We start from the raw sequence: 15,351 nt of genomic DNA on the forward strand, positions 1-15,351 counted from the left end.
TGGAAGTGTATCAGTGCACCTTGATAGGGTCAAGCAAGAATTTTTTGAGGCCTTTAATATAGGCAGTAGACTGTTAGCTGGGATAATGCTAAAGACGTAGTGCAGTCTAGGGTTAGTATGTTGAAAGAGTGTGGAGCTTGAGATCAATGAGCATTTTGGCAAGCATGCAACCTGTCTGGTGTATTTGCCTGTTACCTCTGGCAGTCGGCTCTTCTGCAGATGAATGCAATGATGCACGATTGCGTTGACAACAGTCTTACTGAGAGCTGTTTTTCAAATAATACTTCTAAAAGGTTCTTAGTTTCCTAAGGAACTGGGGTCAAATTCACTTTAAGTTCAGCGTTGCCTATGCCTAGTGCCTGTTGCACAGCAGACCTGCTTCTTTCTTGGATTACTCCTGGAACAGATCCTTGTACAGATGCACTAGGTGGATTCAGCTAATTGTTTCCTGTGATCCTGTGCTTGGTGCTGTTGCCAGTACCCTGGTATTCTCTATCTCCAGGAGACAGGGCTTCAAGGTGTTTTTCTTGGCCTTATTTAAATGTAGCACAAGTTCAGTCTATTTTATTTTTTTCCTCTCTCTGAGAAGAACTCTCTGTTATATGTGAATTGGCCTAGTAATCCCTTTCAAGGGGTTGTCTAGTAGACTTGAAGTAGTAAAGATGATGTGCAAATATTTAAATTTGTAAAAAAGTTTTAAATACTTTGGTAATTCAAGGCTATTTAACTTGTTCTCAGGGAATTAAAGTAAAGATTGTGCATTCAACCACATGTATTTCTAGGAGAGAGAAAAAATCTTATGTTTTCAAGTGATGGAGAAGAATTTTTGGCACTTAAGCATTCATGATATTAAGCAAAGTTAATACTATCAAACTATTTTTACTATTCATGATTCTTAGATTGTGTACTTCTGGATAGCTTTTTGGAATGTTTTCTGACCTAAATCTATTACTGTCTTGAAAAGAGCTTTGGTGGCTCTTGATGGCTTGTATCCTGCTCTCAAGCAGCATGTGATGAAGAGTTCATAGTTACCTCTGCAAATCTGCAGGGAGTAATGGTTATATGTGCACTGGTCATCTCCGTGTGGAAGTATTTTAATGAGTTCTAATTAGAGATACTCAGACTGCATCGGGAAGCTCTTGGGAGAAAGAAACGCTATCCCTGCTGAAAGCTGATAGGTAGCAGTGGACACACAAGACTTGGCAGTAGGTGCTCTCGTTCATCACTGAGGACTTGCTAGTCTAGTGTCTGAACCTTATGAGCTCTCCTGTGACTGCAGTCACTAGTGCTAACGGTGACACAATCTGTCTGACCTCAGAGTTTTCCTAGTTACAAGTGTAATCTGCCTGAATTCGGTGAAATCGGATGTGGTGATGGTCAGAGCAGGAACTGATTTCTGTATTTGGCTGTTTTTTTGAAAAGATACATTTAATACAAAATTAAAGTTTTTAACTGATGCCCCAGAAAACAGTTACTCAAGGCTTTGACTTAGGTGAAAATCTCAGGGAATGCAGTATATTGAACTAGCTAGCCAACTGTGTACTCTGAAGTCCCCTTAATACTTTCACAGCCGTGAAGAAAAGCATTCTGTGCAGCCAAAGGGTGTGACTGGTCAAATAAGCTTTTTTCCCTTTTACGTTAGAAGAATTTTAATGAACTTTCTGAAAGGATTTGTCAAAATACCGGATGTGCCATAAGTTTAAAGAAATTCTTGTTGATAAACTGGGAGAGGGCATTCTAGTTTACCTTCTTTTGTAAAGGTATATTGGATTTCTTGACAAAGTGCACCTTCGTTTAAAAGGGTTTGGGTAAATACCTACAGTTCTTTCAGATATGCAAAGTAATGCCAGAAAGTGTTAGGCTTATTAGAGGACCTTGACATCAAAGGGGATAGTCTCATAGGCTTTCATTTGCCATACTTAATTTTATACACTTTCTTCTCATATAGAACACAAGTCCTTTCTGTATGTATTTAAGGGACTATACAGAATACTATCAAGCAAAAACCGAAAAGCATCTTTAAGAACAAATTGAAGACTCGCAAATCTGTCAGGTTTACTTTAGATTCTACATGCACGTATGGATTCTGAAACGGAAGCTGATTTTTGCTCTCTTAAATCCCGCTTAAAGCAGTAATTTTACAGAGGCTTTAGATTACCCAGAGGCCTGCATGTGTTCTTGAGCCTTGAAGATGATTGTAATTTAGGCTGGTGACTTATTTGTTGTAAGGGTGACCTGGTCTGTTGCTTGGAATATGCACAGTAGCTGTGTGCAGCTTATTTCTGCCTTGCTTCTGCTAGTGCTGACTTGGTTCTGCCCTCGGTGGCTCAGCTGAAATCTCGATAGCTGCTGAGAGCACCTCTTGCTCAGTAACAGAGCACAGTAATTCTTAAGCTGAAGCTTAATGAATTGTTATTCATTGGCCTAACTTATGTGCACTTTAATTTTCTATCTTCATTAAACATTTTCATAGCTACAGGTCACCCAACATAAGTGCTTTAAAATGAAACTGAGTTGTAAATGATTAGGCAGGGTTAAACTTCCTTGTCTATCAAGTTGGCCAGAAAATGGCCTCAAAAATAGAGAAAATGATGAGCATGGTAGGGAGGGGAAACTCTTCAGAGTAGTTTTGACTCTAAGCTTAAATGGAATTTTAGATAAATTTGAAATAAATATGAAATGTGTGGATTGAGAGGTTTGGTTCTTGAGCATCCATGTTTATACTGAAAAGGTGTTTGTTCTCATTAGGTACAATGAAGCAAATCTTCCATATAATTGCATTAGTGATACGTGACATTAAAGCTTAATTGGCTTATTTAAAATATCTTGCACATCAATTTCTTTTAGATTGTGAAAATTGAAAAGGTCACGAGTGCAGTTTAATATTCCAGGGTGAGAGATTTCAATTTTAGTACAATTTGTAGGGAATTAATTAGGGAACATGTCTAAAAGAAAAAGGGTGTTGAATGCAAATTAGGCCCTTCATTAGAGTACAGAGCTGAGACATCTTGGAGTGCTGTGAAAGATCCAGTGAAAATTTATCAACCACCTTCGTTTTTCCCTCTCCCCTGGCTCCTTTTTTAAGCAAATATTATTGCAAATTATTTTTGTATGGACCTAATGATTGTCATAAGATGCTCTAAGATAAAAATGTTACTGTTTTCATGGGCTTCTTCTAACTAATGCTTTTATTTTGTAGGAGATTGATGAAGCCTGCAAGAGGATAAAGCGTGAAATTGATGATTTGGGCCCTGAAGTTGGTGACATCAAAATCATTCCGCTGTATTCTACTCTTCCTCCACAACAGCAGCAAAGGATTTTTGAACCTCCCCCACCAAAAAAGCAAAATGGAGCAATAGGGAGAAAGGTAAATAACATAAAAATGTATTTTAGTTACTGAATAGTATGCTAGCCACTCAGTTATTTAGGGAATTAAATACAAGTTTTAGCTGTCCATTTGGATGACAGCAAATGGCAAGCTTTTCATGAAGTTTGGAATGCTGCAATATCATCCTGTTTAGATTTTTAGGTATTTTTTCTTAGTGCAATTGAAAATTGTGATGTCTGACTCCTGAAAAGGATTTGGGAGTAGTATTCACAATAAGTATCATGTAGCAGTCACATAAGTTTCCTGTGAGAAATAAGGCAAATCAGGTTATGAATCTTACAGCTCCATGATTCAAGTAGAGGGATGAGGTTTCATTTTTCCATAGCAATTACTGAGCCATGCTCTTGGGAACAGAATTGGTATCCAAAATTTATCCAAGGTTCCTGCTTGAATCATTAAACAAAGAATTGGGGCACTTTCCCTTTATAGGATAAAATGGATCAAGAAACTGAAGCTTGTAAAATAACATGTCAATATTGTGTGTAAAGCTTAATAACTTACTGAATTTCTGCCTAAACCACATTAGCAATGTGTCCCTATTTCTCCCAAACTGAAAATTTGGCAATCCTAACAGAACTTTTCCAAGCTAAACTTTTTATATGAAACTAATATCCCAAAAGTTAAGATTTTGAAGGTCAAAGATGAATCACGCTGCCTGCTCTAGGCAGGATTTGTTCCTTGATTATTTTCCTCTTTGTGTGTGTGTGTGTGTGTGTAGTACAGTGCAGGTGCAGAATACTACTGACTAGTATTCAGCAGCATGGAGAATAGTAGTGACAATTTCCTAGTGTCCTGAAAGAATAAATTTGGTGGAATTATCTTTTTATGTTGGAGGTGATTGTAGAAAGCATGCCATCCAAAATCATGAAAGTCATACTGCAACAGGATTGTATTAGCAAATGACTTGAATGAAACTGCTTCTCAGTGATGAACAAGTGTTAACAGTGTATTTCGTTTAACTTCTGTTTATATATTTTGTTAAAAAGATGCTTTGAAATAGGCCATTTCTGGTTTTCTTGGTAAGTGGATAAACAGATGCAGTGCATAGTTTTCACTGTGCTGAACTAGCAGAGCCAGTGCTAGTGTCTGACAAGGCCTTCAGTGTGGCAATCCTCTTTACTAGAGGGGAGAAAACAAATTGCTGGGTGAAGTTTTAAGCTGCTGGCAGAAGCATCATAGAACATTTAAGTAACAGATTCACAGCTACAAAGCCATTATGTGTTTAAGAAAGGAGCATGAGGAAGGTTCTTACTACCTCTTTACTAGGTTGCTGCAGTAATGAGTGGAAAAGTGTGTAATTCTCTTCCTTCTCCCCGTCTGCCCCCCACGCCTCTGTTTATGCAGTTGATTAAGTGTTTAAGTAAAGTAGGATCTTAGATTACTGGACCTCTGCTATCTTAAAAAGATATCTGCTTTTACTCTGTTTCCTGCGAGGATTAAACGCAGTTTTTAAAACTGTTGAGGGAAAAGAATTAGACTGAATAATTTCAAATCTGTAACGGTCATGAAAAGGTTAAACCCAGGTAGTACCTGAATACATATCTCTTGACTTAACTATGTGAAAGAAAAGCAAAATACTAAAAGTTGTATAGCATCATGGAATAATTACATTGGTAAAATCTAATACTGTAGCTTCATTACTTGGCTCATTGTCCTTTCCCTAGATATTCTAGGGAAGATCAGTAGTTGCTGGAGGGGAGAAAAATAGAAAGAATAAAAAATAAGCTTAAAAGATGAATACTACTTCTGATAGCAGCTAGTTGCTGTTACCTTCTTCCTGTGGAGGAAGATGAAGACTCAGCCTTCCTCTTGCATCCCCCTCTTTTCCCTTCTTCCAACTAAACAACAAGTGACTGATCTGTTTATTCTTGATTTGGAACTGACCTAGGTATCTACCAGGACCTTCACGGTACTGGGCTGCCCTATAAGAGGTTATAATTTTGTGTATCATTTTGGATTATCTACTGGAAGTGTTTTCCATTCCTCAGATTTTGTATCATCATCTACTCTCCTGAAAACAATCTCTTATTTTCCTCGGGACCTTGCTGCCTGCTTTGAACTTTTGCTTTTCTGCTTTGACCACCCAGTGCTGTTATGTGTGAGTTTTTGCCTATTGGATTTCTGGTACTCTTCTAAAAGTGTTCCAGCCCTCAATTGTTAGAGGGCACTGCTATCTTTCAGTTTCGGTCGTCACTATTTATCTAATGATACAAATGATTCTATTTGTTTATGTAGTTACATAACTATATGAACACAACAAATGAACACAAAAGCATTTTTACTATACAGTCTTACAAGTGAGTCATGCCTTCCTGTATCTCTAAAATATCTTTCTAGAATGGCTAGTGGCTCCACTGAGGTTTTGATACATGTTTTGAAGACTTTCCCCCCCTTAATAATTAAAAGGAACTTCTAAGAAAGGAATTGTCCCCATAGCGTCTTATAAAGAATTTACTAGTAGTTACTTAATCAGATATAACTTGTTTAACTTGGGAGAGGCTCACAGTCTTACGTGTGTGTTCTCCCTCCCCAAGGCTTTAAAGCTAATAAGATGCTACCTAATTACCTGTACAGTTTAAAGTTTTGAATTTGGTATTTTAAGCGTTCTTTGTTACTTGCAACATCCAGAAGGCAGACATTCCCGTGGCCGTGGGAATTGTGGCCCTGTCTGCAGGGAGAAACTAACCTGAAGTGGTTTTAATCGGTATTAAGTCCCAAGTCCAATTGGCGTTTTCCTCTCTGTTGTTGGGTTGACATACCCTTTAGAAATGGGAGATGGGAGGAAGAGAGCAGAAGTTTTGATTTTGACTCAGGGGCCTCTTGTGATTCATCTGAGGTTGGTGCCTGCTGTTGCAGGTACCTTGAATTGCATTGCTGTGGTAATTTAATTCCTTAATGCAAAGCAGGTGTCAATGTTTTGTTACCATATTTGGTGTAGATGGGGTAAAACTAACTGTGAGGCCTGAACAGGAGAGTATGCGGGGGTGAATTCCCAGCCAGTTGTGTGTGTTTCATCAGCCTGAGTTACTAGTGAGGCTGTTGCATATATAGACATGTGACTTCTTATATTCTAAATATCAGACTGCTAATCTGGTATTTAAGAACCTTTTCAAAGTAACCATTTCTGTAATTTCTTTAATTGCAGAACTCTAATTAGGTACAATTCATTATTTACATAATTACTTCATTCCTCTGATTTCGAAGTAACTCTGTTTTCTGATTAAGACTCTCAAGATGGGAGGGATTTTCCCCAAGATTTTTTGGGGGAGGGTTGTGTCTAGTGTCTGTGGTTTTTTGTTTTGTTGTTTTTTTAAGCAATGTATATACACATCTCATCTATTAATGTTACAACACTGTCTTGAGTGAATAACTATTTTCTGATCCTCTGTGAAGGTGTCACCTGACTGAAGTGCAAGTGAAATAAGTTTAAATGTAATTTAAATTGTTGGACCTTTGTGGCCCGAAATGTTGTATTTTTATTATTGAAGTGCATTGCTGAAAATCAACGATTAAAGTGGGACTAACGTTTTTTGATGTTCCTTTACAGTTGGTACTTGAAGACTGTGGACATGGATGCCTCATTAGTATACGCAGGAAAAAGTTGAGAGGCTTTAGATAAAATTCACTGCTTTATAACAGCAAGCTGGGTGGCATGCATATATACAGTGTTAGGCATGCAGACCAGGCCTTTTAACACGGAGCTGTTCAACTTGGGCCTTTAATGACGTGTACTTCTTTGGACACTTTCATCATGCTGCTGTATCGGCATTTAATTGTATTGAAATGTTTGTGGCTTTTCTCTTGACTAATTTCTGGCTTATAACAGGTTAAAAGTCTAATCTGGCCACTTTTTTTATTGCAATTCTGAACAAACTGTTAGAAACTTCAATTGATGCAAAGAGTCAGAATGGGGTGCTCTGAGAAGTGGAAATTAGTTTAGATCATATGCTGGACTAGTTTGGAGTGTTTCTTAGGGTAGTTGATCTAAATATTCTATTAACATGCAGTTTAATATGGTCACTGTTTGGATGAGGACAGATTTTTTGCCGAGTGTTTCACGACATCTGTGGCTGTAAAATGACAAAGAGTGATGCTGCGGAACTCAGCTATCACTTTGCTATAGCTGTTATACAGAATATCTGAAGGTTAAAATCTAGTATTACTTTAAAAGTGCAACCTCCAAAACATATGGAGGTATTTGAATATCAAATAATTTGAAGATAAATGTTCACAATTTTAGCTAGGAGATATAATTAGCCTCATTCAATGCCAAAAAATCTTCTGTGTAAAATAAGGTACACATTACGGTGTATGTGTGCTTTTTGGCTGCTGTTAATATCTCTTGTGTAAAACAAGCTTTACGGAATGCTGAGTAGCACCATGTTTGTATAAAGCTTGTCAAAGTGTATTTATATAGTCCTTTTCATATTACTTGACCAGCTTGTCCTACTTAAGAGCTGAAAATCAGGAGTCACAAGGATGTAATATAACTTGTCAGTTTATACTGAAAATGTGAGTAAAACATGAAGTAAAATAATTATTTAAATAGTAAAGGTTAGTTTTAATGGAGAATTAGGGGAGCAGAGATGTGGTGGACAGACCTTATGGTGCCATCATTAGAAGCTCATACAGGAGTGGGGTTTTTTTTTTTTCCTTATCATCCTCATCTTCTGATCATCCATAAAAGCTTTGGAGCACAGCTCTGGTTTATGGTTGAGGTGAAAGAAAATGCTGAAAACTTTCAGTTAGATCCCCGACTCGGTCGTTACACTATCGGCATGCCTCACTTCGTGACAAATTTCTATGTATTATATTGAACAGGTTGTTGTGTCCACCAACATCGCTGAGACATCATTAACTATAGATGGTGTTGTGTTTGTGATTGATCCTGGCTTTGCAAAACAAAAGGTAAATACAACTTCAATTACTATTTCATCCGAGTAGAAAATACTGCTGGAATCTGATTTGTTGAGGTAATTCTTCATGTAAACCCCGATAGTTCTTGGTTATTCTTTTTATTGAAATCTTTAGTGTACTTTTTCTCCTTATTTACTGTAGGTTTGTACTCTGTATGCAAGCTTACTGAGCTGCCCAAAACACTGCAGTTGCAGAAGTGCCTTAGCCTCTTTGTTAGGCCTGGAATATGGTTTTTCGAGGTATTTTTGGGAGGATGGCTTTGCATTGTATGTCTGTGTTTAAGAATGCTCAAGTAAAACCAAGAAATATGCTGAAGTCATCTGAAAGAAAACTGGTGCATACAAAGAACTGAATAAAGACTGGATTACATGTTTCTTAGATTAATTGAAATCTTTCAACAACTGTGATCTTCATGAGTTAGTTTCTAGACATTTCCTTTATTAGATGTTTCCTTTATCTGTTCTTTTTTGTCAGCCTTTTAAGTTATCACACAATGAGACGCGTGGCAGGATGTGAATAGAGATGAATCTTGGTACACAGGCTGTGCATCCCTTTGGTTTAGCTTTATTTGGTGATGTTTTTTAGTCTAGAAAAATTCTTCACAGAGAAAGAACAGTTTCTGAACACACTTTGTTTTTTAGCTAGGTCACGCTAGGGGAATAGTATTTAAAATACAGACCATAGGAAGCCTTCAAGTTCTCTGACTACAGTCTTTCTTACAATATCTTCCTTTCTGTAAGCCCTAATGGGTTGGCAGGGCTGATGTTTGTGTTCAGTGGAAAGTTTCATCAAATTCCAGGAGGAGATATTTTGTGCTGTGACAGATTACAAGTATCCTTGAAATAAAGAATTTCTTTGTCATCAGTATGATTTTACAGTTGCATTCAAACCTTAATGTTAGATTTTTTCTGACCTCCTGAACAAGATTATTCAACCTTATAATTCCATCAAGAGGATTTTTTTTGCATGGAATAATTTGAGTATCAAGAGTATGTTTAGCACAAATTGGACATATTAGTTCTGCCATGAAAATCTTATCTAAGAATACACATTTAAAGAGCCCAGGGAGCCGGGCAGGAGGAGATCTTAACAAATGAAAGTAAATACTGTTCTCCAGGCGGTTGTATTTGAAGCTTTCTGTCACTGATGCAGAGGCTTTCGTAGCTAAAGTTAGGGTGGCACTTTTTTTCTTTTCCTTCCAGAACGTACAGTTGTCTGTGATTTCCTTGTCAGAAACGGTGTTCGAAAATGCCTGAAGCCTTCCCTGTTTTCTAGACAGCGTGCTCATGCTTTTCTGCTGTGCTTGCCCTCGGCACAGGTGTACAACCCCCGCATCCGTGTGGAGTCGCTCCTGGTGACGGCCATCAGCAAAGCCTCGGCCCAGCAGCGAGCCGGCCGCGCCGGCCGCACCAGGCCGGGCAAGTGCTTCAGGCTCTATACGGAGAAGGCTTACAAAACAGAGATGCAGGTGAGGCCGCCTCGCTTGGAGGGCTTGTGCTCTTGGTGAGGCCGCCTCGCTTGGAGGGCTTGTGCTCTTGGTGAGGCCGCCTCGGTTGGTGGGATGCTGAAAGTCGAATGCACTTCCACTTAACAGGTATTATCTACTTGAGTCTTTCTTTCCTTTTCCCTAGGACAACACATACCCTGAAATTTTGAGATCTAATTTGGGATCTGTGGTGTTGCAGCTCAAGAAGCTTGGTATAGATGACTTGGTACACTTTGATTTTATGGATCCACCAGGTATTTGCTTCATATTTTCTCATTTTCTGTGAGCCTCTTGTTTTTATGATTAAAATTTCACCTCGGTGAATGATACAGCATTGGTATCAGCATAGAATAAACTTTAGAGGTTTTTTATGCTTTTGTCATAATTCTTAAGGAAATTGTTTACTTGCCCTGAAATTGTGCTTTGTGTCTTACCAAAGAAAGTATTTTCTATCACTGTCTGCACGCAAGCTTTTAATGGAACCAAGAAATCTACTGGATGTACCTAACCTGCAGAGGATAAGCCACTATTATGTGTTAGACAACCTACTACTTGATGATTTTTTTTCTCTTGCTTACCTCCTTGATTACACATTCTAATTACACATCAATTAACAATTGTATGTAAATTGGCCAACATTTTTTAGTTTGAGTACATGTTCAGATTAAACAGGTATTCTTTGCTGAAGCTATAAAGGTAATGTACGCCTCTCCTCTAACAGTGTTTACCATCCATATGTATTTTTAAATAGCTGGGTTATATTGCTAATTATAAACATAGATCAGCCTTGTACGGATAAATTGTGTTATTACTTAAAAAAAAAAAAAAAACCACTTAGAGATAAGTATTACTAGTATTAAAAAACTGCATTCTTTGCTCCTGCTCTACAGTGTATGTGATACTGGAGCAGGAGGCCTTTTGGATTCCATTCCGGGTGTTACATATGTGACGTACACTCAGGTGCAGGGAAGGGAAGATGAGAACATCCTTGCATGATCAGCTTTCTATAATATATCAATATCTAAAGCACATGGTTGAGATCTTAGGACTGTACTCAACCTGTTTTGTAGGAAACGGAAGGGAGGGTGCTGGGGTACTTCAGCACCGAGCCAGTACCCAGTTTCCCACGTGTTTAGCTGCCCCTCCTGTATGAATTTTGAAGAGCCATACTCTTCAAATATGGCTTTTGGTCCGGTTAAGAACTCTTTTTAAAGAAATAATTTTGCCCTAGAACTTGCTGATCCCTAAACATGTATAAATGAATTTGGTAACAGTTGGTGTTTGGAATTCAACTGCATGGACAATGAAAAAATTATAGTAGTCTGCATTTTCTCATGTTTTCTGCTTAAAACAGTTTGACATGTCTACACATGCATAATAAATATATTTCTTTCTTCCAGCTCCTGAAACTTTGATGAGAGCCTTAGAGCTTTTGAATTATCTAGCTGCTTTAAATGATGATGGAGACTTGACTGAGTTGGGATCCATGATGGCGGAATTTCCACTGGACCCACAACTGGCTAAAATGGTTATTGCAAGTTGTGACTACAACTGTTCTAATGAGGTCCTATCTATTACTGCCATGTTGTCAGGTAATAGCAGGGAAAGAGATGCTAAGCAAAATAGAAATCTCTGGTGTGGGGAAAATGAGATTTTTTTTTCTGTCAAAAGTATAAGCAGTGAAAAGGTGTTTTTTTTTTTTTTTTTTATTTCTTTAATAAATCTAGACCCCTTTCAAAGCTTAGGGAATTTAGGCAATATGATATTATATGTTGACCTGCAGTTAACAAATGGTAAAGTTGAAGAATGAGCATGCATAAAATGATCGGTCTGTTTGATCTTAACTTTCCTTTTAAGGAAAGTATGTATATATTCTGAGCTGATAAAGGAAAGCATTTCAGGCTAGTGAAACAAACTTCCTTTTTAGGCTCGTAGCCAGGACTAGGAATGTCAGTTTAGTCGCTCTGTTTTTAAGACGGTGAAATTTTTGTTCATTTCTCTGCGCTTGAAGTCCTGCTATCCTCCAAAGACCAACAGTAAAGTTTATATCAAACTGTTGCACTTGCACAGTACACAGGAAATACTGCTTTCAGTCACACTGAGGTGAGGCTGAAGAGGAGCACTTCTCCTTAAAGGAAAGGAGGAAGCAAGCCTCCCTTGTGGGAGGGGGCGTGTTTGAGCCCATAAATTTGTGCAAAGCTGGACTCTGGTCAGGGAGATCTTCATGAGATCTTGATGTCGAGCAAGCTTTGCCTTTCAGTTCCAGGTCCCACAGGAACTACCGCACTTGCTGCTTTGTCCTTACAGGACATGCAGCAGGGCTTAGTCCTTTAAGAAAGTGGGAGTCATATTCATAATCACTGTTTCTTCTGGTTGTGTTGTTTGAGGAGGCTCTTCACAATGCAGATGTTCTACAGGTTACATGGTTAACTTGGACGATTAGAAACAATGTTTTGGCTAAGTGTAAAATCTCTTCAGTTTAGTCTTACAGTATATTTATAAGAAAGTTCTTAAGAACAAGCTAAAATGTTTGTTGCAGAGTTATTGTTCAGACTCAGAGCAGATGGGCAGGGCAGAATCTAACACACTTTTGTGATTAAATGGGAGGCTTAATAGCGGAGGTGGTGGTAGGTTGGTGCCTGTCTTTCCCTTCCTTCCCTGCCTTCTCTCACCACAGAAATTTACTTAAGGAACTGCTAGTTTGATATTTTGGCCTGATGTCTTCAACTGATTTAGCTGACTCCCCTCTATGTATCTTCTCTCAACCTGTAATATACGTAACGTATATATGATGTATTTTGAGGCACAATTAATGCTGTGGCAAATAATGCCTTAAAACTCCATGTGGAGATGGCTACCATCTGAGTAATAGCTGAAATTTTTCTTTTAAAACCAAAGTATTCATGTTATTTCTGAGGGCTGTTTTCCAAAGTAAAACACCCCTTCATTGATGGTTTTATTTATTGTTTTTCCCCAATGGCGTGACCTAATACAGCCTGTTATGCTCCCTTAAGTACACATAAGGATTGGCTGCCTCTCAGTAGAAGTTCACGTGTTAGCGGTTTGGGCCAAATACCAGAAAGGAGGGAAAGATGCCACTGAATGCGTAACCAGACAAAGGGGCCATATGTGGGTTGTGTTATTAAAAAAAAAACTTAAGAGTTTTCTAGGGTGTGTTAGGGTTTTTGTAACTGTCAGGGTTTTTCCTATTAATAGAAGTTATTTATTTCACTGAGTTATTTAATTCAGTATAGTGTCTTGCTGTGCGGCTTCACATACGTACAGCTTTTCATACAGCAAGTGCTATTAAGTCAAAACAGTTAACTTGAAATAACTTTAATTTTTTTAACCTGGGTTTGAAATCAAAATACCTTTGGCTTTCAAATACTGGAGTAAAGTACAGGGTGTTTATTTCACACCTGCATTTCCAGTTTCTTCAGTGATCTGTTGCTGCTCTTTGTGATCTGTTGATATGGGTTCCCTCTTGCAGTGAGTGTTTTTGCAAGAATTCCATCTAGCCTGCAGCTCACATGGCACATGCTTATGCTCCAGGTATACTGTTAGGGAGCTTTTAGGGGAGTTTAGAGAAAGGGGGGAAAAATCAGAGCTGTCACCTACTAGGGACATGTAGGATGCAAAATAGTCCTCTAATGGGATCAGGCTTTGATTATGATAAGCCTAACATAGCCCTAAGGAGCTAGAAAAATCCAGGATTTATAGCATCTTAGCATTAGATTTATTAAAATGTAATATGTGCAGGAAAAACCTCTTAAATTATATCTGCAGTGGGGTTTACGTAAAGAGACGGACCGTTTTTTTCCTGTGTGGTGTTTTTTTTGAGTTCTCGGTAGTTAAGAGTCTTCCTAACTACTTAAAATTTCTGGTTAATTAATACTCGTGTTGCAACGTATCAGAATGTTGACAGACCATGAATTAAGTTGGCTGTAATGATATTTGCGGTCTTTCATAGTCTGAGCTTGGAATCTTAAAACTTAATTTTGGATTCAAGTTCGTGTAAGAAGGAATTTGATTACGTAAGAGCAATATAATGTAGACAGCTTGTCACGTGGGTGTTTTTGTCGCAAATAGCGATGAAGGACGGTTTAACCTTCCACCACTACCGCTACCATCCCAACCTTTAGCCTTTGTAATGCCTTCATTCACATATCCTGCCGTACACCAGTGCTGATAACGATACCATCTGGGGGAGATGACTTACCTTTAGTGTGTTCTGTCTAGCAGCAGACTTGTAATAAAATGAACGTTTGTTTAGACTGTGCTAGTGCAGTATAGTTTCCGAGCTTCCTTCTGCACTCTGTCCACAGAGGCTCACTGAGAAAACGAGCTCGTAATTAACATACTTGTTATGTGGTGCTAGTTTCTGGTAGAGCTATCAGCACTGGGTCTTGAACAAAGATCTGTTGAGCCTTCCAGTATATTCAGGCAATCTCGATGGCCTTCAGAATAGAGATTTTTGCCTGCTTATAGTTCTAGTAAAAATAATCAGGTGCTCTGTAGCTTTGAAATCCTCTTGTCTTACAGATGTGGTTAGGTGTTGATGTACCAAATCAAGGTAGTAAACAGTCCGAGATGCAGTTGGAGGCCATCCTGCCCTGCCCTATGCTCTGTGAACTGACCTAGCTAGGCCTTGTTCCTCTGTCTGTGAATGCGTGACTCATCGATATGGGCGTTTGTGTTGGGCCCATACCAACCTTGTTTAGTCCCACAGTGTTTTGTTCGCCCCACGGAGGCAAAGAAAGCAGCAGATGAAGCCAAGATGAGATTTGCCCATATAGATGGAGATCACTTGACATTGCTGAATGTCTACCATGCGTTCAAACAAAGTAAGTGCATCTGTTCTAGCAAAAGGTTTTTAATACTTTTTAAATCTGATATTGAAAAAATGGTGACCAGTGCTATTAAAGTTCCTTGCTGCCTTTTTTACCCTTTTCCTTGGGGGAGGAAGAGCGGGGGGAAAAGGAAGCGGGGGGGGAAACACCTCAACTAGCTGATCAAACACACAAACTGCTGAGCCTGGAGGCAAGCCAGGCCTTAAGTCAATGCTGGGTAACCTTGGATAGAAGGAAGTAAACTTAACTTTAATTAAGAAATATTGGAAGTTTGCTATCTGACATTTAATAGCAGAAAAAAATCTGCAAACTTGTTTAACTTCTGAGGGAGAACAATGTGAAAAAAGCATTTGGATGCAAAGGAGCTCAAATGTTAACTTTAAGTACAGTTGGGATTTTGAAATATGACCTTGAGATAAATTGAGAGAAAAAAGTGATGCGTCAACAAGAACTTAAATTGATCATATGGCTCCATATGTTGTTTGACTTGCCTTCTGCACATGGATTTGCTGTGAAATGTGCTATTATGACAGAGCTCAAGTGCTTTTTAGCAGTTTCAGAAAGATAAAAACATACAGGTGAAACTAAGTTCTCCTGAAAAATGGCTATTGGAAGTGGCTTTTTGAACAGTGACTTATCTCAGTTTTACCTTGGCTGTAAGTCAAAAGACTGCTCTTCACAGCAAAGGAAGGTTAAAATGGAATTGGATG

The 15,351-nt window shown here is 38.5% G+C and overlaps 1 protein-coding gene across 3 annotated transcripts in view; it reads left to right on the top strand.

Annotated features, from left to right (window-relative positions):
• DHX15 (DEAH-box helicase 15) overlaps positions 1-15,351 on the top strand; it is a 77,126-nt gene that overhangs the window by 53,935 nt on the left and 7,840 nt on the right. For 2 of the 3 annotated variants that reach the window (XM_026037534.1, XM_026037532.1), the window contains exons 6-11: positions 3,200-3,367; positions 8,210-8,296; positions 9,624-9,773; positions 9,937-10,045; positions 11,192-11,383; positions 14,513-14,635. In XM_026037534.1, coding sequence (XP_025893319.1) covers positions 3,200-3,367; positions 8,210-8,296; positions 9,624-9,773; positions 9,937-10,045; positions 11,192-11,383; positions 14,513-14,635 — 829 coding nt within the window. The remainder of the gene's footprint in view (positions 1-3,199; positions 3,368-8,209; positions 8,297-9,623; positions 9,774-9,936; positions 10,046-11,191; positions 11,384-14,512; positions 14,636-15,351) is intronic. The other variant, XM_026037533.1, reaches the window with a different exon arrangement.

This window comes from Nothoprocta perdicaria, unplaced genomic scaffold, assembly GCF_003342845.1.
Source record: "Nothoprocta perdicaria isolate Ctin4 unplaced genomic scaffold, notPer1 scaffold_2, whole genome shotgun sequence".
NCBI classification, from domain to species: Eukaryota; Metazoa; Chordata; class Aves; order Tinamiformes; family Tinamidae; genus Nothoprocta; species Nothoprocta perdicaria.